Source organism: Dermacentor variabilis, chromosome 1 (genome assembly GCF_050947875.1).
Source record: "Dermacentor variabilis isolate Ectoservices chromosome 1, ASM5094787v1, whole genome shotgun sequence".
NCBI classification, from domain to species: domain Eukaryota; kingdom Metazoa; phylum Arthropoda; class Arachnida; order Ixodida; family Ixodidae; genus Dermacentor; species Dermacentor variabilis.
This window is the reverse complement of record NC_134568.1, coordinates 100,961,758-100,985,785: the sequence shown is the minus strand read 5'-3', so window position 1 is coordinate 100,985,785 and position 24,028 is coordinate 100,961,758. Positions and strand designations below refer to the sequence as shown.

At 42.1% G+C, this 24,028-nt stretch overlaps 1 protein-coding gene across 1 annotated transcript in view; it reads left to right on the top strand.

Annotated features, from left to right (window-relative positions):
- The window catches only part of LOC142581886 (uncharacterized), a 64,081-nt gene that overhangs the window by 32,729 nt on the left and 7,324 nt on the right, over positions 1-24,028 (top strand). Inside the window, exons 8-9 of the mRNA XM_075691333.1 lie at positions 14,541-14,786; positions 16,115-16,224. Of these exons, the coding sequence (XP_075547448.1) occupies positions 14,541-14,786; positions 16,115-16,224 (356 nt within the window). The remainder of the gene's footprint in view (positions 1-14,540; positions 14,787-16,114; positions 16,225-24,028) is intronic.

The following is a 24,028-nucleotide window of genomic DNA, read 5'->3' as shown; positions in this document are numbered from 1 at the left end:
CGCCCTGATGAGAACGCGTATTCCATGTGATAACTTCTTTTTAATATACATTACATGGCGATGAAATTTTAGGTTACAGTCAATAATAACACTTAAGTACGTGCATTCTTCACTTGCTGGTAATAAATGGTCACCAATGGAAATGGGCGGAATGCATAGTGATGATTTATTTTGGGATGAGAATAAAATAAATTTAGTTTTAGTAGGATTAATGGTAAGTCTATTCATTTTGCACCATTCTAACAAGTTATAAAGATCACTATTAAGCTTGGTTATTACCGTTGACAGACATTCGCCAGAATTAGTAATTGTTGTATCATCGGCATATAGCATACATTTAGAAGATGTGAGGCAGTTAGGTAGATCATTAATATAAAGTAAAAAGAGTAACGGGTCCAATATGGATCCTTGTGGTACACCTAAGTTAATCATTTAGGTTTAGAATGAGCATCGGAAACGCTAACAACCTGGTATCTGTCTCGTAAGTAGCTGCGTAATAGTAGTAAAGGAGGACCTGTGATACCAATTGAACCTAGTTTAAGTTAATCTCGTGGTCAATGCTGTCAAATGCCTTTGAAAAGTCTGCAAGTAAGGATGCTGCGAATTTACCGTTATCAATGGCTTTCTTTAATTGATCAGTAAGAGATGCAAGTGCTAGGTCAGTAGCGTAACCGGATCTGAATCCAAATTGGTCAGGTGAAAGAATATTAAATTTGGTTATGTATTTGATCAATCATTTTTTTATTATTTTCTCGATGACCTTGCTAAAAAAGGGTAAAACACAGATTGGCCTGTAGTTAGATAGTAATGAGCGATCGCCTTCCTTAAAAACTGGAATAACCCTACCATGTTTAAGCTCGCGAGGAAATGTGCCTGTTTTAAACATGAGGTTAATAATTTCAGGCAGTACAAATGATGTTGGTTTAGAAATTATTTTAACATGACCACGATGAATGTTGTCCAGTCCAGCACTAGTTATTTTTAAATTGTTGATTACTAAAACCACCTCATCAGGAGTGGTTGGAAACATAAAATGAATGTGGAAGGCGCTTTGATGCGTATAAGTTGTGTTGAGTTTGAGTGGAGTTATTAGCAAAAAAGAAATTACTGAAAGCATCCGCAGTCTTAAGAGGTTCGAAATAAGTATTACCATCGTGGGATATTTTAGTTATGCTATCCGCTCCTTGTTTCCTATTCAAAAAGGAGTTCACTATTTGCCATTTTTTCTTTACATCAAAACCACATCTAAGTATTTTTTCTTCGTAATATTTGGTTTTAGCTTTTTTAAGCCGTGAAGAAAGTGTGTTGCAAAATTTTTTGTACCGTGCATGTAGGTTTATGTTGAATGGTTGTCTTTTAGTTTTTATACAGGTTTTTTCGTGTGCGCATGGCCTTTAGCAAACAATTGGTGACCCAGGGATTTTTAGGTGAAGCCACTTTCCCTCTGCATTTACTTGTCTGAGAGTAGGTATGATAGTATGATGTCAACTTTGTTATAAATCGCGAGAGGCTACCTGCGGATCATTTGTGTCAAGAGCGGAAGACCAGTCATTGTGAGATACAGCTGCTGAAAACAATTTTTTATCAAAAACAATTTTGGTGTAAGAATTGGAATAGGAACAATGTGCAGACGTAGTGTGCAGAAAAAGAGGAAAATGGCCAGTAATGTCACTTTCAAGTACTCCTGCATCAGGTGGATTCAAAAGGTTAGACAATATTTGATCGATTACAGTGTTAGAACCCCCAAGAACTGAACGAGTAGGGATATTAATAAGACATTTGTAACCAAAACTCTGGAAACAAGACGAATAATTGACAGAGCTTGGGGATGACTCCATTAAATTTATGTTCATATCATCCATAATTATGACATTTTTTGTCTTAGTGGATAACTTTGCCATTATTTTTTCGAGAGAAATACAAAAGTCTGGAATTGAAGAGGAAGGTGAACGGTAAACGCAACCAAAGATGAAGTTTCTATCATCGGTGTTAAGGAAGTTAGGATCGAATTCCAACCATACTGATTCACAGTTTTGAATATTTAACGTGAGGTCGAGTCTTCTTTTGTACGGGATTCAGGACGAGATATAAACAGCTGCAGCGCCGTAGTTGCTGGACTGTCTGTGCGTATACTCTGATTTATAAGACGGGAAACGGTAGAAGTTTTTATCATCTTCGCTAAGCCAGGTCTCTGAGACTGCAACGATTTAAAACGTGAAAGAAAGTGTTGGAAGCAGATTCTGGAAGTCATCGAGATGTTTACGGAGACTGCGCGCATTGAAACGAATAAGAGAGCGATTACTATTCTGAAGGAAGTAATTTAACTCGCTCGTTGTGTAATATGACGCCATGATGGAAGAAAGGGGTTAAGGGAGGCACAAACTTAATGCCTATTAGTTAATGACCACTAGGTCTAAATCATCAGCAATGCGGTACACTCTGGGTTTCTCGGCTTTTCTAGCCTTGGGTTAATATGAAAGGGAAAATTTTCATCCACCTGAATTCAGCACAAAGCTTCAACAAGAACAGAAACCCATGTGGGTTTCTTTTGTAGCTTTGTGCTTCAATCAAGTGGATGAAAGTGTTCCCTTTTATGACACTTCCTCCGCCTTGCGGAATTCCGCAGAACTGATTTGCCATATTCATTGGCCCTGTGCTTCGACACCTTTGTCCATTTTTCTTGCTAAAAAATCAGGTGCTCGTTAGATTTATACTTTGTTTTAATGTCATTTCTATGCTAGTTTTCTACTTTGTTCACATAGAAAGTGGGTAGTGTGTGTTTGATTCGGGGTCGTGTTAGAAAATTGGCGAAATACTGCTCAATAAATCAGGTAATATGTTTTGACATTTTGTTTCTGCACCTTGTTTAATTTGACTTGCTGGCTAATTCAGTCAATATCATCGGTCCCGTTAGGGTCAGATGAATGGAAGTTGGCTAATTTTTATTCAAATAAAAGGGAACGCTTGTGTTATGCATTGGAGATGGCTCCAGCTCTGTGGTTATGTACTAGTGACAGCGAATTTACACTAAAATAAAAGGTTCCTAAAGTCGTTGCCGATGGTGGCGAGCACTTTTATAAAGCATGAAAGGGAAAATCGTCATCCACCCAAATGCACCAAGAAGCTACAAAGGAAAACCACAATGGGTTTCTTGGAAAGCTGTGCAGTTGAGGAAAAATTCGTCCTATCCAGAATTTGAACCCAGGACCAGCACCTTTCCTTGGCAGTCACTCTACCATCTGAGCTAGCCAGGAGGCTGGCAGATGGCAGCGCGAGGGCAAATTCATCGACAACTCAAAGCACAGGGACACTGAAAGAATATTCTTTTATATAAAACATATACACATTTATTTTTGCTAGTGTATGAGTTGCACCTAAGAATTTTGGGCCCATTAAGAGAGAAAGGGAGGCCTCTGCACAAGAATATGGTATAGTATCACTGAGAGTAGCCATACAAAGTTTTCCTGTGAAGTAGTTTCATGGCTGTAGGCCCATTTCTTCTGTCAGTTTCTTCATAGCTAATTTTAGATGGTAAAGACCATCTTGCATTTTCTGTGCTCTAAAATTAAGGGTTGTAAAAGTCTGTGTGTCCCGAATATGAACTGGTGTAGAGATCAGAATTTGCAGCCATCTTTTACCAGAGATTACAGGAACTGGTAAAAGGGAACAAAGAATGGTGATGACACTGTTCTTATTGCATGTTTGCTGCCAGTGTTCGCATGCCATGGCTTTGTTGTCAGCTGCCCTATTATCAAATTGGCAGCCCAGCACAAGCTGCACCAATAGCTGGCAGCTGGAATCGAGATTAAGTGAGCTTACTGTTAACATATGTGTGAGAGTAACAGATTCTGGTCTATAGAGCAGGGGCTATATTCTTACTTCAGTGTGCGCAGTGCCTTACCGGAGTGATTGGTATTCTTAGCACTGGCTTAAAGGGACTGTAAAGGGAGGAATAAGTTGAACTGTAGCTAATTGCCGTTCTGCAATACCAGAAAAACACTTACCATGAAAGGAGGCTTGATAATGGAGAAAGTTGCAAAAAATAAAAGATGGGTTGCAACACTGCTCACCATGATGTCATGGATCATGTCATGGATGTCATGGAAGTACCTTGAAATCCATGACAACGATGCTGGGGTTTGGGTGCAAAATTAGACAAATGGAAGTTTGGCCTTCGTTTTCTATTCTAGCAATCAACCCCTTAACAGTGAAATTAAGGAAAATAGTTTTGGAAGAACATTTTATCAGTCTAAACTGATATATTGCAGTGTTTCTCTTTAGTGTCCCTGCTGACTGAAAGCGACATCCCAGAAAGTGGTTGATTTAGATTACGACTTCACTAGGGAAGGTAAAGTCTAGTGGCTGCTTCAAAGGAGCAGAGCATCTAGGTGGGCTACTTTGTGTTAACTTATATGCAAGGTAAGTGTCGCCAAGTAGATGATAACAAGGACGATAGACAGGTGCTGACCAGTGTTAATTTTTCGCAACACAGAATGGAGTAGAATGTGATCGAGGTCTTTTTATTGCCGAGTTTTTCCCCGCTGCCGTCATCATGCTGTCCTGCTATTGAGGGCGCACGCACAGCTTGTGTACAGTTCTTATTGTGATAGGAGGCTTGGTATGTGGCTTGGCATAAAAGGCCTAAAAACAAAAGATGGATGGCACTGTTGCCGTGAAGTTTCCACACTATCGCGCTGCGACATCATGGGAGTTTAACGCCAGCTGCTTGCACATAGTTAATTGCTTAGTAGTAAGAATGGAATAAATTGTATGGTACAGGAGCCAAGCTTGGCAAGAAACTTGGCAAGTTTCAAGAATTATTGCACCAAAATGATTCAAATAATTATATAAAAAAAAGCTACTTGGAAATCCATGACATCACACTGGTGTACTGGCACTGGGACTTCGGTACGAAATTTAAAGATGGTTGTTTGGTCTTCATTTTTACTTCCGATAGTTTTTGATGAGTACTGTACGTGTCTAAACAGATTTAATATTTCTCTTTAGTGGTCCTTTAAAGGGACACTAAAGGCACTGATTTAAAAGGACACCCTGACGAGGCCACATAGCAAATTTTGGGTTATATGCTGGAAGTTGTGCACTCTAGGGAGTGTTCTACCACAATAATTTTTCAAATAGTTTCTTTACTAGCAGAGATGATGGCATCGCTATAACTAGTGATGAAGTTAAAAGGGCCATGCAAGACGTCCCAGTGAAAAGTGGCATGAGAAGATGGAATAAAAGTCGATTCAGTGAAAGATGCAGCCGATATGCTTGGGAAGCTTGTGGCCCTTTATACGCAATGCCTCATGACTTCACCAGATAACTGCAAGGATGCCAACATTATAATAATCCAGAAGAAAGGAGACGTTTAGGAATTGAGCTATAGGCTTGTTAGCTTGCTTTCAATGTTCTAGAAAATATTTACCAAGATAACTTCTTCACTTGGCTTTAAAATATTTCGCGATTGTGCGCCACAATGCCCGCTGTTAAAATTGTGATTCATGTTATTTGTTTGAGGCATGAGAGAGTGACCACTGCCTTCGCAACTTTCGTTGAGTTGCCTGTCCATGGAGGAAGAGGAGTTTATTTCCTTTCTCCGTGGTCTAACCACGACCTGGGTCTAACCTGGGCCAGTACCTGGGCTGTCTTTGCCTTGGGGGACGGGTGCCTAATACAGATGCCCTCAGTATGTTGATACTAGTGCCATTGCGCGCCTTCAGTACCGTACGTTCAGTTACTACCTTAGCCATTGGCCAGTCGCCTTGGCTGTCTGCTATCACTGGAATGTGCTTTTACGAACAATTCTAACATAAGAAATTTTTTAGAATAGGTGTATTAATGCCATAATATGTCATTTAGTTTTAGAAGGGCCCGTATTCACAAAACAGTCATGTAAGTGCCGTCCCCGAGGGGCCGTCGTTGGGGTGGTCATAACCACTGTGGTCATACCTTTTGACAGACGGCATAGACCATATGACTCTCTCAGTCGCAGCTCTTTCCTTCTAACCACTGGTGCACTTGGATGTATATACTTTACTGCGATTTAGCCTTTTTCTTCAATTGCTTTAAGTATGCGGTTACCTTAGTGTTATGCATGTGGCATCTGCTACACCTGTGGTCATTCGATGGTGAAGCAAGGTATCCTGAAATGGAGACTTTTATAGTTTTGCTGCTAAAAATTTGTGTGTGTGTGTGAATTGAAGAATTATAGGCCCAGTAACCTGCTTTCAGTATTGTATAACATATTAACGAAGATCACTTCCTATAGAATCGTGGCAACATTTCAATCAACGAAGAGAACAAGCTGGCTTCAGGAAGGTATATTTTACAATGGATCACAACCATGTCATCACTCAGGTGATTTAGAAAGCATAGTGCAATCAACCTCTCTGTATGGCTTTCATAGGTTATTTAAAGGCATCTGATTCAGTAGGGATAGCAGCAGTCATAGAGGCTTTGCATAATCAAGGAGTACATGAGGCATGCATGAATATCTTAAAAAATATTTACTGAGATTCCATAGCTACCTTGGTTCTGGTAAAAAAAAAATTGCCTATCAAGAAAGGGGTAAGGCAAGGAAGCATATGTCCACTGCATGCTTAGTAGTGTTTGAGCTATTAGACTGGGAAGGCTTCGGAGTAAGGATCAATGGTGAATATCTCAACAACCTTTGGTTTCCAGATGGCATTGTTCAGCAACACTGGGGATGAATTGCAACAATCGATTGAGGACCTTAACTGAGAAAGTGTAAGAATAGCATTGCAGATTAATATGCTGAAGACAAACGTAATGTTCAATAGCCTGTTCATAAGAGTGGCTTATTGGGATAGTTGGTACATTGTTATACTAGGAGATGGGAAGGTGGCCGGCCACCTTCCTCGCGCTTTGTCTCTGTCTGCCTCTTGATTTTTTCCTTTTTCAAGTTTGCTGGCATTCTCCTAGTATAATCAGTAGCCTAGCAAGGGAACAATAATACAGGATTGCCAGTCAGCCGCTAGAGTCTGTGCAGGAGGCCGTTTATCTAGGTCAATTACTCGCAGGGGACCATGATCAACGAAGAAAATAAGCAGAAGAATAAAAATCGGTTGGAGTCCATACAGCAGGCATGACCAAATCCTGACTGGAAGCTTACCATTGTTGTTGAAGAGAAAAGTGTACAATCATTGGATTCTGCAGGTGCTAACATAGGGGGCAGAACGTGGAGGTTAACAAAGAAGCTTGAGAACACGTGAAGGACCGTGGAAAGAGCGATGGAATGAAAATTGTTAGGTGTAGCATTAAAGGGACCCTCAAACACTTTTCAAAACACTGTTCTTCTGTTACATGTTGCATAGACTGAAGGTTGGAGATGCTTATAGCCTAGGTAAAAACTGCAATATTAAAATATTTAATATTTTAATGATGTGAACGAATCACTACTTTGCTGCCGATGATGGAACTCACTGCTCTGTGATTGGTTAAAAACTAAGTTGTGGACAACTACTGCATTGCAGCAAAAATATAACGAAATAAGAATTAATTTTTGTCTGCTGTGATCTTTATGTTGATGCAAACAGATAGAGCCATAATAGAAATCGCTGCAACCACAAAGCTGGTAGGGGCACTGGCTGTTATTCGGCCTCTGGTATGGTGGCATACGTCTGGTCTCTGAGCACAAAACTTCTCTTGGTTTTGTACGCCCGTGAGCAGCCTTGTCGCTTCGCTGCATTGTTTTGCATGTTCTCATGGTGCAGGTTTCTCATCTCAGGGCATTGTTGTCACACTCTTTTTGTTGTTTGCAATGCTATGCTGAACTAAAGCTGAACTGAAGAGACGTTGCGCAGGCCCAGGTTGCTTGACCAGTGTCATCAGCACACCAGAGTAACTGGAATCCGTGAAAGAACATGTAGGCAACCAGGGAGTGCGAACTTCCACTACGTAGACGCTTTGGCCTTATACCATTGACATCGAGGGGTTATGTCAGTGGGTCAAAGAAATGGGGACAGAAGACCGTGCAAAATTTGAGTGGAGAGCATGCAGATTTTTGTTCTTGTATTTTGAAATTTCTTGGCTGAATAACTTCGGACTGCATACTCCTATTGCTGCCGTTCTTGTTACATTTATCTCTCCAACCGTCAATCTACGTAACCTGCGACTGAAAAATGGTGGCTTGAAAAGTGTTTCGTAGGTGAATTTTTGTTTGTGTAAATAGTTCATCGCTTATAAAGCTACCAGTCTTCTACATCGGCACTACTATAACGAAGAAATGTCTTCGCAAATTACACATCTTTGTGCATATACAAGGCATACACTTTTAGCTTGACTTTTCGCATGACAGAGCTGGGGTCAAAGAATGCTTACGCATTAAAAAGGAATGCGTATCATACACACACTGCAATCAAAAACTGTTTCACCCGCGTGCTTGTATTGTCATTCGAACATTAGCCATGATATCGGAGTTCCGGGCATCTCCTACGTGCCTCTACACGCACAGAGTGCCCCTTTAAGAGACGGGAAGAAAGTGATGTGGATCAGAGAGAACGGGAATAGCCAATATTCTAGCTCACATTGAAGAGGCAACTACTGCATCAAGTTTGATGCGTTTTGTTGTACTGTATTTAACCCTTTCAGGGTCTATTTTTTTTATTGCAGATTCCAATTCTTCTGAGGGACCTATTTCGAAAAAAATTTACTGCAATTTTTTAGAGTGACCATAAAGTGAGAAAATATTTTGCATTGGTATATATGTACTCTTTATTCATGAATAACAACAATAAAAAAAAGGAAATAAACTTATAAGAATGAAAAATTTGATGCGTTGTTATAGTTCAAGGCTTAGAATATGCGCACATGAGAATATTTTGCAAATTTCAAATGTTCCTGCTCTTACACTAATATTTACGTTCATAGCCTAATTGAACTGCATAGGTAAGCGCACCCAAGAAGACTTTGTGGTTGTGTGCCTGTCAGAAAAGCAATACGTGTGACAAACTTCATCTTATTGCCAACCAGAGGCAATTAGATATCACGAGTCTCCCAAAAAAAAGAAAAGGAAATGCATGTACGGCGGCATCCTTCCTATGCTCACCCCTGTGAGCGCTAAACGAGCGAGAAACAGGCGGCCGTCCTTTGAGTGATTAGTAATGAGATAGCCATCAGTTTTGCGAGTGCAATAAGCCAAGACCGCCCGCGGAACAAATCCCAAACCGCCGCTTGCATGCGCGCCAATGCGCGAGCGGTAGTATATAGTAGACACGCTGGAGCAAACTAGCTTTAAAACAAACCATGCAACAAAAACCGAGAGAGGGAGGCTCAAGAAAAAAATTCCCTCTATTCCCACATAGTGGCAGCACACGCCAGGAAAGAAAAAATTAGGAAATTAGCACGCTTTTTAAAAGTACAGACGGCGCCATAAATATATAGCATCGACCATTTTGGACTTGTTCGCCGCGCCATATATTTACGTCATTGACCCTGAAAGAGTTAAAAGGAAAAGTTAAAATATAGTGACTGTTGTTTGCACATTTTCAATTTAGGTCACCAATTTTTTAATAAAAATTGGTAAAGATTGCAAATTTTCAGGAAACTATCAAGTTCTCAACTCTGACTCGGTAATGAAAAATGATATCACAATTCTGTCAATTGCACCTAATGGAACGTCTAAACCGGACAAGATTGATGTATTATACAGAGTTCTCAAATAAACCACTATTATGCGAGTTGAACTGTTGCAATACCCTTGTAAAGCTAAAGCTTTACAAGCTAAAGAGAAAAAATGGGGCTGGGCAGGCCATGTAATGCATAGGGCAAGAGTACATAATGGGTGCCAAAGGAAGGGAAGCGCAGTCGAGGAAAGCAGAAAAATTAGGTTGGGTGATGAAATTATCAAATTTGCAGGCACAAGTTGGAATCGGCTAGTGCAAGACGGGGGTAATTGGAAATCGCTGGGGAAAGCCTTCGTCCTGCACTGGACGTAACTAGACTGATGATGATTACTAGCAGAGATGGAAATATTTGAAGTGTCGCGACACCCATGATTTGAAGAGGTGAGCGTCACTGCCAACATAGAGACTCTCTCCACTTGACCCGTCTAGCCTTTACAAGTAAAATTCGTTTCCTGCATTCTCTCATACCGGAGCCAGAGGATAGCATCACGTATGCATCACAGGCCTCACCTTGTTTTTTCCTTCGTTTTTGCTGCTCTGTGCACTTCCGGTCACATGCAAACTGTGCATGAGAACACCTGCGTTGTTGTCTGGCTGCTTTTACACCACATTGAAATGGATCCATCAGTGTGCGCATGTTTCAAGATAGTTTCGTTTTCTGTGTGCACGACTGCACGGTGTGGGAAGCAGATGAAACAGAAATGTGTCCCTTTGACTGCAGCACAGATTAAAACAGATTTGCACATTTGGTTTGTAGGTTTTATTATTTCTTGTAAACTTGGTATCGTCTAGTAGAGTGACAGATCAAACAAATAACTGCTGTAGCACTGAATAATCCTGGAAGTCATGTGTCACGGTGAGTGAAGTTTCAGCAATGCGAATTACATAGGCAAACTTGTGCGTTTGACCCCGACTATCTGGCTGGGAGCGGGGCTCCCGCAAGAAGAAGGGCATGTAACATTTTGTTTGCAATTTCAGCTGTTTTTGTGGTGGGCAGTGGCATAATACATTACAGATACAATCATTGGCGCACATTGTATACACTGCGCTTGTCTGTTTAAAATTGCCAAAGCTGGTGAAGGGTCGTTTAAGGCAACAAAAGTAAAGAGCTGACATAGTCAAATTCTTATCGGTAAGTAAACCGCAAGAGTTCCAGAAGTGCTAACGAGTATAGTCACCATGAGCAAAAATACCTTGCAGCGTGAATGTTGCGTTTATTCAATTCTGTGTGTTGTCTCTATATTTTTTGCTACTTGAGTGTTTGGTACTGGAAACATGGCTTCACTGCACGCCACATTTCTGGAAAAGTTGGTACAATTTTTGTCATTTCCTGCGGTATGGAAAGAGTTCAAAACTTAGTGCAGCATTGTAGTCATAATTTTACATAGGTCGGATGTCTGAACTTCATATTACTTCTGTACTGGAAAGCTTTTCTACTGCTGTAGAAAACCCTGTAGTCTCCAGCACCAATTTCTTCTGCTGGTAATGTATTATTGTCTCATGTTTGGCAAAAGAGCCTGACATGGGAGTGTTGCACATTATGACTCAGCCAAGTAGTGGGTACATTATTTTGCCGGTGGTTGGAACCTGCTCCATTGATCATTAATGCAGAAATATGGGCTAGTTGGTCATAAGGCCTTCCATACATTTTGGCAGCGCAATAGACTGGACAAGGAACACACACAAGCAGAACACGTGCCAAGCCTCAGTTAAGATAATCAAATTCATAGACAGTGCCACTGAGGGTGCGCTCATACATTTCTTTCAGCATTCGTTGCGAAGGTCTCTGTAGATTTCCCCTTTTGTCTTGGTCAGCAAAAGTGTGCAAAAGACGCATCTCGCTGAATGCTGTAGAGCATAGGCCTCAGTGACCATGATCATTGAAATGTCCCCCTGCATTCTTCGCTTCAAATGCTGTGTGGAGATCTTGCAATCTTTCATTAATGCACCTTCCTATCTGCCCAATGTAGTATCTCTCACAGGACAGCGGTATCCTTTACATAACACCTGTCCTGCATGCTACAAAGTGTGTTTTGTGATTCTTGTAGCCGGCAAGGCTTCTCTTGTTCCTGCTTACGACGAGGCAAATCCTTTCTAACTTGTGAGGGGTGGAGAATACTACAGAGTCTCCACATTTGGCTGCTGTCATTTTGAGGCAGTTGGAGAACCTATATATATGGGATGGGTATGGGTAGTCCGGTGCACTTTATGCAAACCCACCATTCTTGACATCCCGCAGAAGACCCTCTGCCACACAATCTAAAAGTTCTTTATGATAGCCCACACTTTTAAGATGGTCCACCTGATGTTGCAAACTCCGTTCGATTAGGTGCTTGCAAGACTTTGCAAGAGCAGCTCTCATGCAGTTGAGAGCAATTCTCTTTTAATCAATTTAGAATGAGCCAAATCAAATTTCAAAAATTTTTTTAGACCGATGGCATGTAGCTCCTGCATGCATGGGTGTCATGAAGTGGTAAGACACATCAAGAAACAGCAGGGTGTCATCTTCCGGCAATTCATGGGTGAAATTAAGGCCCTTCGAAAAAGCATGAAAGACGTCTAGCACAACATTAACCACATTATCCCTTGGCTGATGATCTACTGGCTTTGCTACAACAAGATAATCAACATATCCAACAACCTTGTAAACTTTCATTCCTTGAAGGCACATGTCGGCTTGTCACATTGGGCTAAAAATGTTTTGCTCAAAACTGGTGCAATACACGATCCTCCAATACACACCCCTTCCTCTTGGATAAAGTACAGACCAATAAAACCAATAAAAGAGCTTGATAAATAAATGACAACCCTAAAAATCTTTCTGTAGATTGTGATGAGCTGTGAAAATCAAACAGATTCAAATCTGTTCGATTTGAATTCGAACACAGATTCGAATCTGCTCAAAGCCTGGCAGCATTGAGCAGTTCCAGCTGAGGAATAGAAAAGATTTTTGTCATTGATTGAAAACACAAACAGAGGCTCTGTAGCCCTTTATTCATTACGAAAAGAAGTTAACTTGTTGGGCTGCTAAGCATGAGGTCGCGGGATCGAATCCCAGCCACGGCAGCCGCATTTCGATGGGGGCGAAATGTGAAAACGCCCATGTACTTAGATTTAGGTGCACGTTAAAGAACTCCAGGTGGTCCAAATTTTCAGAGTCTTTCAATATGGCAGTCCTCATAATCAGATAGTGGTTTTGGCACGTAAAACCCCATAATTTAATTTTTTAGGAAGTTAACTTCATCAGAATTTTGAGCCATACATGGGTCGTCAATTTGCAATTTGGAGAAATGCAAAGGAGCAGCCAGCTTTATGAATTTAATGCCTTGACCCTCGGACCATGTGCAAGCTTATTTTCTAATTCTTTGTTTTTATTTGTTTAGCTCTAATAAACACATTTATTTACTCACTTATTTAGAGGCACATGCATTCCCAAGATTGTAATAGGCTCATACCAACTGAGGTCTCTAGCATAAAGCCACATTTTTGTGACATGAAGGATAGGATGCCAATGTACCATATTTGTGTAACTTGTGCGATTGACAAAAAAGGGACTCCATATTTCAGTATGAAAATATGAAGCTGCTCAAATCAGAGACTCTTTCTGAAGTATGCTTTTATAGTTACTTTTAGTTGCAATTAGTATTTCATACTGAACTACTTGGGATGCAAAATTATTGTAAATTTTTAATAATGAATCAAATAATGACTTTTTAATTTGGTGTTCAAAACAGTCTGTATTCACAAGTATGAATACTTTTTAAATAATTTTCTAATAGTTGAACTCTGCTAGTGTGCCTAATCAAACGTAAAACAGGAGCAAAATTGTGCTAACTTTAATCCAAGCGGCTATAGTAGCAGACACAAAATGTGAGAAGTTGCGCATTAGAGCATGCTAAACATCACTCAGGGAGCCAGACTTTTTATTCTGGGTATGTCTATTTCTGCTCATTTTATGGTAGTAGGTTGGTTATTAGATGAGGAAATGAAGTTGCAGGTTTCATTATTTCAATTTTGCCCCAAGACCCCACAGCCGTTACCTCATTGTGACATCACCGATTTTAATTATTTTTATGAACTCGAGTCGTTTTCCTTTGGAACCACACGAAGTGACAATGCTCATAACTTCGTCCAGAAAGCCGAGGAAGCTTGAGAGCTTGCATGAAACCACTTTCGCAGCCATCAGAGCTCCAATGCCCGCCGGTGCAACAGTGGCCAAAGGTACATACACTATGAACCCGGTGACTATGTGTGGGTGTGGCTACCTGTCCGCCACCGTGGACTCTCAGAAAAACTATTACGACAGTATTTTGGCCCATACAAGGTTCTTCGCCGCCTCACTGACGTGAACTACAAGGTCATGCCTCAAAGTGTAGATCCTAGATCGAAGCAACGGCAATAGCGAGCCGAAATTGTCCACATTGTATGGATGAAGCTATAGTGCACTTGTGAGTGAAGTGTTACTTTTGAATTTATTTTTCCTCATTTCCCTGTGCTGCAGCTATTTTTCTATTCTTTCCCCTCGGTAGAATGCTAGGTATGCAAACAAACTGCCTATTTGTTCCGAATCCTTCATTTGAACCCTTGATAAACAACTCTTTATAAATGTGCAATGTTATCACACAAGCTTGCTAACATTATGAATCCTAGGATATGAGCATAGTTTTATTTTAATGGAGAATATTACCAATGTTTATTCAAAAGGTATTTAATATTCTATTTGCATCTGGCGTTATTCGTATTTGATTTAGTCTTAAAAATTACTGTTCGCATGCCCCTAAGAACTAGTATAGAAGAACAAAACATTGATCTGCCATCTTGCTACTCCTCTTGGAGCTCCTACTGACCCAGTCATGCTTCGGAGCCTGACATATGTGCTCTTTTGTCACACAGGTCATTTGCTTTTGTGGAGTTCAAAAATGAAGCGGATGCTGATCGCAACTTCAAGCGCCTCCAAAAGGCCAGCCTGCGAGGCCATCCTCTGAGAGTGGGCTACCGTGGTGCCAAACGTGCTGACCTGCCTTCTAACTGGCGAGAGGTTCAGAACGAGCTTTGTGTGTATGGCTTGCCCCAAGGATTATCACAGCATCGGGTGGCCAGGCTCTTTCCCACTGCCACCAATGTTTCCACCATGGCTTTGTAAGTGAAAACAGTGTTGCTATCATCTAAACTTGTTGAAGTGGTGGATGAGGTTGACTGAGTGCAGCCTGGCGTCACAGGATGGGCAATGGTTTTTTGAATATTTTCAACACTTGTATAATTTGTGTTACTCTGCTGTTGTTGGTGTGGGTATTGTACACATCAGGCTTTTGACAAGTGAAGTTGGACTCTAATAAATTACTTCCCTAAACCATGAGTGTCTAAAGAGACAGAATCTTAGAGCCACATGGGAAAAAAAAAAAAAAAAAAAACGTTTTGTCAGTCGTTACACCAACCATGGGCATCACTGATACGCATATTAGCAGGGTTCATTTTAAAGAATTGCAGATGTCCAAGTTTGTGAAAAGTCCCTACTTTAGCAAAACTAGTGCAGTATTGATGTACTATAACTACTGCCTGGCCAGTTGTATATGGAAAATATAAACCCCCAAATTAGCCACTCATAACCTCATCTGAAGCAGTGTAGTTGTGGTAAGACAGTATATTCGGCAAATCTTGTAGCAAGCAGTGTTGTATCTTTTTAAACATGCACATTCTTAGGCCCTGATTAGAGATGAGTTCCTTTTGGCTACGAGAAATGAGTGAATACAGAATGCAGGAGATCTTTTGATTTGTCTGAAGAGACGGATGTTAGTTTGCCTTATTCCTTGCTCTTGTTTTATCTCAAGATGAAATACTGATGCAATAATGCACAGGCTGCATAGAGCTCTACATGGAATGGTTAAGACTACAGCAGTTTTACTAACTTGAGGCAAAGTGCAAAATAGCATGTAGGACAACAGAAGCGAATGAAGACAGAGCTTTCTGTTAACCTACATGCTGTTTTGCGCTTTGCCTCAAGTTATGCAGTACCAACTAGCCCACCAGTCTGTTCAGTTTTACTAACCATAGTTAGTGACGTCCTACTAGTGCAGTGGCAAGTACGCCTCTGTGCAACTTGGCGAATTTGTGTAGGTGCACCAGACGATTACAGTTCTTCATTTTTGCAACATCACAGCATAGGCAATCTTCTTTCAATATCAGGGAGCCTCTGAAACTATGCTTTGAAGCCAGAGGGCAAGCACACTGTAGTTTTGTGGACGGAGCTTTTACTGAATTTTGAGGTTGTTACTGAGTATGGTCCGATTATGCCAACTAGCTACACATGTTTACAATGTCTGTGTTTTGTTTTAGCACATAACATAAGCACCTCTCACTGCTGGAGTGTGCTGGTTGGAATTTGGCTAAACTGCTTTCTCCAATAAAATGCCTAGCTTCTTCGTGACAATTTTTTGCCGACATCTAAAATACAACCCTTTCTAACACAGCTACACCTTGGTGACCTTTGAGAGCAAGGATGCATTGCTGGCTGCCCTCAAGAACAACGCATGCCATTACATGGATGGGCATCCACTCAAGTTCTCCTACCGCTTAAAGCGTGAGCATTTCTTTGGGTGCCTGAACATAGTCTGACAGAAATCTGAATGCAGTTGTTCAATACTTTCAGCCTGTAGTTAAGACTCTCTGTTCGTGATTACATCACTGTTGGCATCAATGTAGGAAAAAGTGTTGCTGTTACAGATATAGAGTAGGTTCTGACTAATGAGCAGTCCTTGCAAGATGGCAGCGAAATCCAAAAATGCTCATGTACTTTAAATATAGTTTGTTGCTTGTCAGTATTTGCTGTTCAAAGTTTGCTGCTGCTTGGTGTGCAAAGTCTAAAGTTAAACCCTTGTTACTTAAGTGCGTATGTATCGCTGAGAGGGTATATGCTTAGAGCAAGTTTAAACAAAATGCGTGCCATTCCCTCCTTCCTCTCTCTTCCTTTTTGGAAAGGGAAAAAAGTGGTTTTGCTTGCACTTTCCAATTAACACAGATGTGCCACAGGTTGAATGCCAGGCTAGTTTTCTGCAAGCCAACAATTTGAATCTACTGTATTTACTCGCATAATGATCGCACTTAAAAAAAAAAATTGACGCAAATTCAGGGCTGTGATCATTACGTGGGTTAAATTTCCCACGAAAAGAAACATTTTCTTTTTTCATCCCGCATTTGCTGCGGGATAACAAGCAGGCGGCTGCCGCTGTCAGTGCGGGACACCAAAACAAACATGGCTGCCGGCAGAGCACGCCGAACACGATTATTTTTCTTCTTGTGAGTACATCACGCGCATTGAAACAGTTTCTTCCATATCAGTAATGAATAAGATCATTAATATCGGCAAGTTTGCGACAATAATGTAGTTATGTCCACTTTGAGGGGCAGAAAGAGAGACGGGCACGCTTAGCTGCCAGTGACATAGAAACACATGGTGGGCATGCTGCGGAAACTGCGGCATTTGTCTTCACTGCTGTCCTAATACGGCACGTTTCCGCTAAGGGTGGGCCAATATCTTACTGCGTTACAAGCGCTGCCATATGAATAGGGTACACTTCTAACGTATCAGTGTAAACTATTGTTGCCGCTCGCGATTTGTTGCGTGCCCACGAGTGCAGACGAGAAGAATCAAAAGGCGCCCTTTATGTTGTTGTTGTTGACCAAAACCATTATGAACGCTACAAATAACAAAGCCAAGGCCAGTTTGGTTCTAGCTTTCTTTTTTTTGATGGAAGTGCTGAAAGTGATGAAAGGAATGAAATGGGACATCTGCTTAAAGGGCCCCTGAAACTGTTCGGACAAATTTTGTAGACGCGTAGGGTACAGCTTAAGTAGAACATTCGCACCACTATTTAAGTGAAGCGTTACGTATTAATGGAGCTACAAGCGATTAGAAGCTACCCTCCTCCCTAGCCATGCTTTTCCTCCTCAACTCGTTCGCCGAGCGAGTGGGGCTAAGCTCCGCCTTCACTGGTTCAGCGTCACGATGCGACGTCACATCGTCCACTTCCGGTTGTTTTGGAGCCCGCCCCCGCCCGCGCGAGACCGCTCCGCTAGCTGCTTGGCCGTCGACCCCAAGTGAGAGCTATCGAAGCGGCGTGCGTTGCGAGCATTCTGTCATAGCGCCGAACGTGTCTTGTATTCCGGTAACCACAGGCAAGCTGGTCATTTCGGCAAATGACTGGAGGCATAAACTCAAGCTGATGAAGGAACATTAGCGTAGACATACGTGAGTGGCCTGATTGGTCTGCACGGTCCATACACTTGTTGGTGCAGCGCTTAACCAGCCAAACAAAGCGCTAATATTGCTCTAACCAAGTGTAAAACATTTTAAACATTTATAAAAACAACGTGTTCATGATTACACTCCTGCGAAAAATACACACCAGCAGCAAAGAAGAATACACTTCGTTGCTGCTACTGTGTATGGTTGAGCTCTGTGCCACCAGGTGGCTGCACCGTGCAGACCATTCGCATTTGCCCTTCTGCTCATCTCATGGCTCATCCCGTTACGGCAAAGTCAAGCGGCCAGACTCTGTCCCCTTGCGCTTGCGTTTTCCCTAATACCGGACGCGGGAAACGCTATTGCGTTAGTAATCTTCCGGTGTGAAGTGACGGCCACAAACGCGCAAATCCTGGCGCCGATCGGATAGCGGCAGTCCGATGCGCAGCAGCCAGTTCGCTCGTACGCTGCCTTGCAGAGGGACACGATGTCACAGCTTGACATATTGCCAGTCGCTACGTTTGCAGTCCACAAGGCAACAAAGTCGAATTATAGTGCTCGCGAAATGACTGAGGCCGACTCTGACTGCGGAGCTCTCTTCAAAATGGAGTACGTTGTAACACAAGCAGACGACACATGCTGTGTGCCGGAAGTGCTTAAGTGTACTGAAAAATTATTCTTGTGCATTCTCTTTATGTTACTTTCTTTTCATAAAAACAAATTAACTAACATTCCAACTATTACGAAGATCATTTGTTTACCGTAAAGTTGGAAAAATTATCGATCACGCGCCCTTGTCAGCCAATCGGATAGCTCGCCCCACTGACGTCGTATGGGTGATTTCGGTCATATGGGTAGGGGCGGCTTAAAATTCCGCCGAGCAGTGCGCTGCGATCGGCAGCGATGTGCATATTTAAAACCTTATAATAAATTACACGCTTTACGCGGAGCACTTAGATGTGTCAATTAATGATCAGAAGGACCTACTCTAACGACTCAATACGTTTGTAGAAAATCGTCAAAAGCGTTTCAGGGTCCCTTTAAGAATGTTGCGAAGACGGCTTGGTATGTCTTCAAGAGTCGTTCGTGTAGCATCTGACAGATGGTAAGCGCGATCATCATTAGCTAGACTTGGCATATGACATATCACTGCGACACGGTCAGGGTGCGATCATTACACGTGAAAGAAAAAAAATCGAATTTTGACGACAAAATTCAGGGGTGCGGTCGATAAATCGGACACCGATAATCCGGACATGCTCGGTAATTTGGACAGCTTCGCGGCACCGCCAATGGCCCCATAGACTTAATGTGTAAAGACGACCAATATTTAGGTACATTCGATTATCCGGATTCCGTCCGCGGCTGTAGCCTACCCAAACTCTGCCGCCATTATCTCCTCTGGCAACCTCGACCTCAAGTATGGCCTCAGAGATTGCACGCTATACGGAAATCTCTGAGGCCTTGTCTTGATCGCCGCTCTACGCCTCTGATATTTAACTGCAACTGCCGATCTTGGAGGCTTTGCCTGAATTGTGAGGTCGCACCAACTTCGCGATCATCACATCCTTTTCCAGCACACCCGCCAGAGTGTGCTAGACAATAGTTCAGTGGGACGAACGGCGCTGTCCCACTGAGCTGCCGCATGTGAAAAAATTTTGCGAGGGCGCTGCGAGTGAATTGGATTGGGGTGGGAGACGCGCTTCACGGCATATTCAACAAAAATTCGTTTCGGGCGCTGAGACCGATTGCACGCGTACAATCTTATAATGGTGCTTTATTTCAACTGCAAATTTATATTGACACCTTTTTGCTATGCATACTTATTTGACGCATGGTTATACAACATGACGTCTTCAATTTTGCTGTCGTTTTAAGTGCGTCGTCTGCCAGTGGGCGCGATACCCAGTTTTTCTCTTAGAAAGTCTGTGTACTAAAATTTTTTATGGTTTTACTTGCTTTGGTGCGCCTGTGATTCTTGTCAGCCTTTACCATTTGTAGTTTTAACCAGGTGAACTGCTATTTTTAGCACTGTTTTCTAAAGGTAATGCATAATTTTTCCCACAGAAGCCGCCTATCTGCAATATGATGTTACAAAAGAAAATTTGATATTGTGTCATTTTACGCTCTCTTCTTGTTGGTGGAATATCGATCAGGGACAATGATCAAAGAAAAACAAAACTATGCCGAAATAAACCAGGTTTATTGACTGCGTGGCACAAAGCGATGCAGATGACCAATGCACTTCTAGGTAAATCTAAGGTTACATAGACATATATATTGAAGACATACATGTCGGAGAAAAAATGGTCAAATATTCTAAATGCACTGATTGAAAAAAAAAATGAAAACTCCCGACCGGAATAAGTGTGTTTCTTTGAAAAAGCTGTACCAGCCCCAGGTGAACCAACAGACTTTCCGAGAAAAGGAATCAAGGCAATTACTGAACGTTAATACGAACAGTGTTAGCGAAAATGCATTGCCTATGTACTCAGGCTGGATCAAGGAGACTGGGAAGTCTTTACCAATGTACAGTCGAACCCACTTATAACAATATTTAAGTGCCACGAAAATTCCATTGTTATAACCGGGTTGCATGAAAAAAATCAATATACGGGGATGACAGAGCTGATGTGAGAAAACTATAATTGTGGGGAGGCCAGTGCCCCTTCCCACCACCTTCCTTCATCCGGCTGCTGATTGTGTTCACTCGTTTAGCTGCTTCCTGCAAAGAGAGGTCACGGGTGCCAGGTGATATGCGAGCACCACCGAGGCATCGCTTTGGTGGCCCCAAAAGGGGCCTTGTCTAAATTGTGAGAAGGCTGCCACGGCAGCCTGTCAGTTTGAGAAATCCAAAAGAAACGCTCAGGTGAGATCGCCACAAGCGTCTCGCCACAAGCATCTCGCCACATACTTCTCACTGGTTTACATGAGAAAACCCTGTGTCCGTGAGCCTTGCATGCTTTATGCGAAGCTTGCCAACATCCTTCTCCAAGGCATCCAAGTGCTCCACGTAGTGCAGCAGAAGGTTCCTCGCGAAAACAAAGCCCCGGAGGGGACTGAATCATCTGCCGGGCCTCCTGTGAGGACAACGTTGAGGCAGTCTACCCTACCGTGTCATCGCTGCCGTCGTCGCCGTTGCAATCTGATGCAAGCACCTTCGCGACAATCGCTTCATTGGTTAGAAGCGCTTAGTTTCCAAATCTATAGCTGTGCGCTTTCTTTTCACCAGCAACGTCGTTCATTGCTGATGATCAGCGGGCGCATCAGCCATCTCCCATTTCACCGGCAAGTCAAACCAACTGTTCGTCAAACGAGGCTGAGAAACTGCTTGGCCAGGAATGATTTTGACGCAACCAACAAAGACGAACGCGAGCGAATAAGCTGTTAGCAGAACTGCGCTGAATGAAAAGCGAGTCAGCAACATGCAAGCAATCTGTGGGCGCCACAGTTGGCACAGTCCATTTGTGTTCGAAGGGGTGGAAAGGTGACGGGAGAGAGGCGCTCGGAGATGGCTGGAAAATGAACGCGCTGCGGCTGTTGAAGGAGTGGCCCAATGTGCAGCAGCTCGAATTTCTCATTTTCTTTTTTTGCTTTTCAAGGATTTTGCATTTCACTACCTTTCGGCTTGGACACCCAGCAGCCAGACTTCATCGTTATAAACGATAATGCGGCATTGGGACATTGTAGTAAGCAGGTTATTTCACCATGGAAAACGTACAAAAAGTTGACGCTGCAGCAGCTTCTCATGGTTATAACTGATATATTGTTAAAATTGTTATTGTTATATGTGGGTTCGACTGTAATCTCCGTGGCTTGACTGGCGATGTCCTTCAACGAGCCAGCAGGCAAAATGAAGCAGAAACATATAATCTAATCGAATGGTATTTGTTATTCAGATCATATTTGACTTCATAATTCACTATTAAAAATTTTCGGATAGCCGTTTTCGTTCAAATGTAACGCATAACGGCACTTTTGAAGTCTCGAAGGTGAGGGGCCAATGCAAGTGATGACTCTTACTCCGAATGATTGTGTTGCTGGAGAGTTGCGGCTGTTGCGCAGAGGCAGACCAGTTCCTGAGAGAATCAATGCACGGGTGCTAATGGGTTCTGCTGAACAAGTTCCTAGCTGTCATGCAATATGAATGCCCCGTGCAATACTTCTCTGCGAAAACGCTCATGCGCCATAGATGGAGAACCAATTACAACGTGGATCGTAAACGCGTCGCTGCAGCCATCCTACTTAATTTTTCTTTAAGTAACAAAAGCAGTTTCTAAGTCGCGTTACTTTGTTCTTACCGAAGCAAACTGACGCCAAGAATAATTCAGTCCTCCACTAGGTGCTCGAAAATGCCAAAAATTGCAGCTGCCGCGCTGGGTGAATGCGAAACGGCAATGCGAAGTTCACAGTTGTGGAAATATTAGCTGCAAAAAGCGCAGTGTAAAATTGCAACATGTGGACCGGGCTTAAATCTGCTAACTTGATTCAGGCAAGGAAAACATTTTTTTGGTAGTCTCGCAATGTCTGCAACCCACTAAAGCTGGGTGCCCAATGTGGCGCCACACTTAAGTTCTTCAACGAATGCAGCATTTCTACAAATATCTCTACATGTCTGCGAGGCTTGCTGTTCCTTTAATTAATTGCTTCAGTATTGTCCTTATGATAGTGCACCGCATAACTGGATGCAACCGTTTACAATACTGAAGCTGCTTAGTTGAGCGGACGTACATTTAGGAACAACAATACATTTAGATAATTTCATACCTAAATGTATTGTTGTAAGATACAGAATATAAGATAAGCGTAGCATGTTTTTCTCAGGAATCGCACTTGAAAATAATTTTTTTCGTTTACACACCAGAAGAAAGCCTAGGACGCAATTACCTTTTTTTTTTATTGAACAAATTCTGCCGTTTTGCGTCTGCCGATATGATTTTGAGACAATGCTCACCACCTGGGTTTCCTTAAGGTGCATCTAAACAGTACACGAGTGCTTTTTTTCATTTCATTCCCATCGAATTCCGCGACATGGTTTGAACCCGTGAGCTCGAGTTTAGCAGCGAAACGCCGTATCTACTATGTAGCGACTACTTAGGCTACCACACTGCATTTTTTTTTCGTTGTTAAACGTGGACTGGACAAAAATTTCGTTGTGCACTCATCAGGGACAAAAAAGTTGTGTACTCATCAGGAACGGTTCTATGAAATGATCTGTGTCGTCTTCAGATTGGACACACACCCATCTAACATGCAATTTTCTCCTCCGAAAAGAAATCCGCCAACTTGCAAAAAATGCAATGAACTGCTTACAATAATACATGTCCTTATGACATGTCCACACTTTGAAACACAGAGACGGAAGCTTTTACACAACCTATGTATTTACCTATGTACCTATGTAACATACCTTTACACCCTGCCCTATTACTGGCAGATGACCCGCTAGTGCCATATACTAGCTTGTCTGACTTTTTGGAGACTACTGGTTATTTACATCAACTATAATGGAAGGAAGGTTTACCTGCTTTAACGTTGTGTTGCGTTACGGACTTCTGACTGACGCAGCATGGCCTGAGTAGCCTTTGCGCCATTAAACCCCAACTGACTAACTGATAACTGACATGGATGTGATCCATTGTATAGTATCCCTTCGTAAAACCAGCCTGTTCCCTTGGTTAACTGAAGTCAAGTGTTGCCCTTATTCTATTGGAAATTATCTTCCTGAGTATTTTATACAATACTGGAAGTAAACTAATGGGCCTATAATTTTTCATTTCTTTAACATCTCCCTTTTTGTAGATTAGTATAATGTTGGCATTCCTTCAGCTCTCTAGGGCCCTTGAAGTCGTGAGACATTTCGTATAAAGGGCCGCAAGCTTTTCAAGCGTGATGTATCTTCCATCTTTGATTGAATCGACTGTTATTCCATCACCTGCTGCTTTTCCCCGTTTCATGTTTCAAGGCCCTTCTAACTTCATGGCTAGTTACAGAAGGAGCCTCTTTAAGCTATTCATTAGTACTCTGAATGGAAGTACTGTACAGATCAGTATAGAATTATTCCGCTGCTTTTACTATATCTTCGATATTTCTGATGATACTACCCTGCTTATCTTTCAATGCGTACATATTGGTTTGTCCT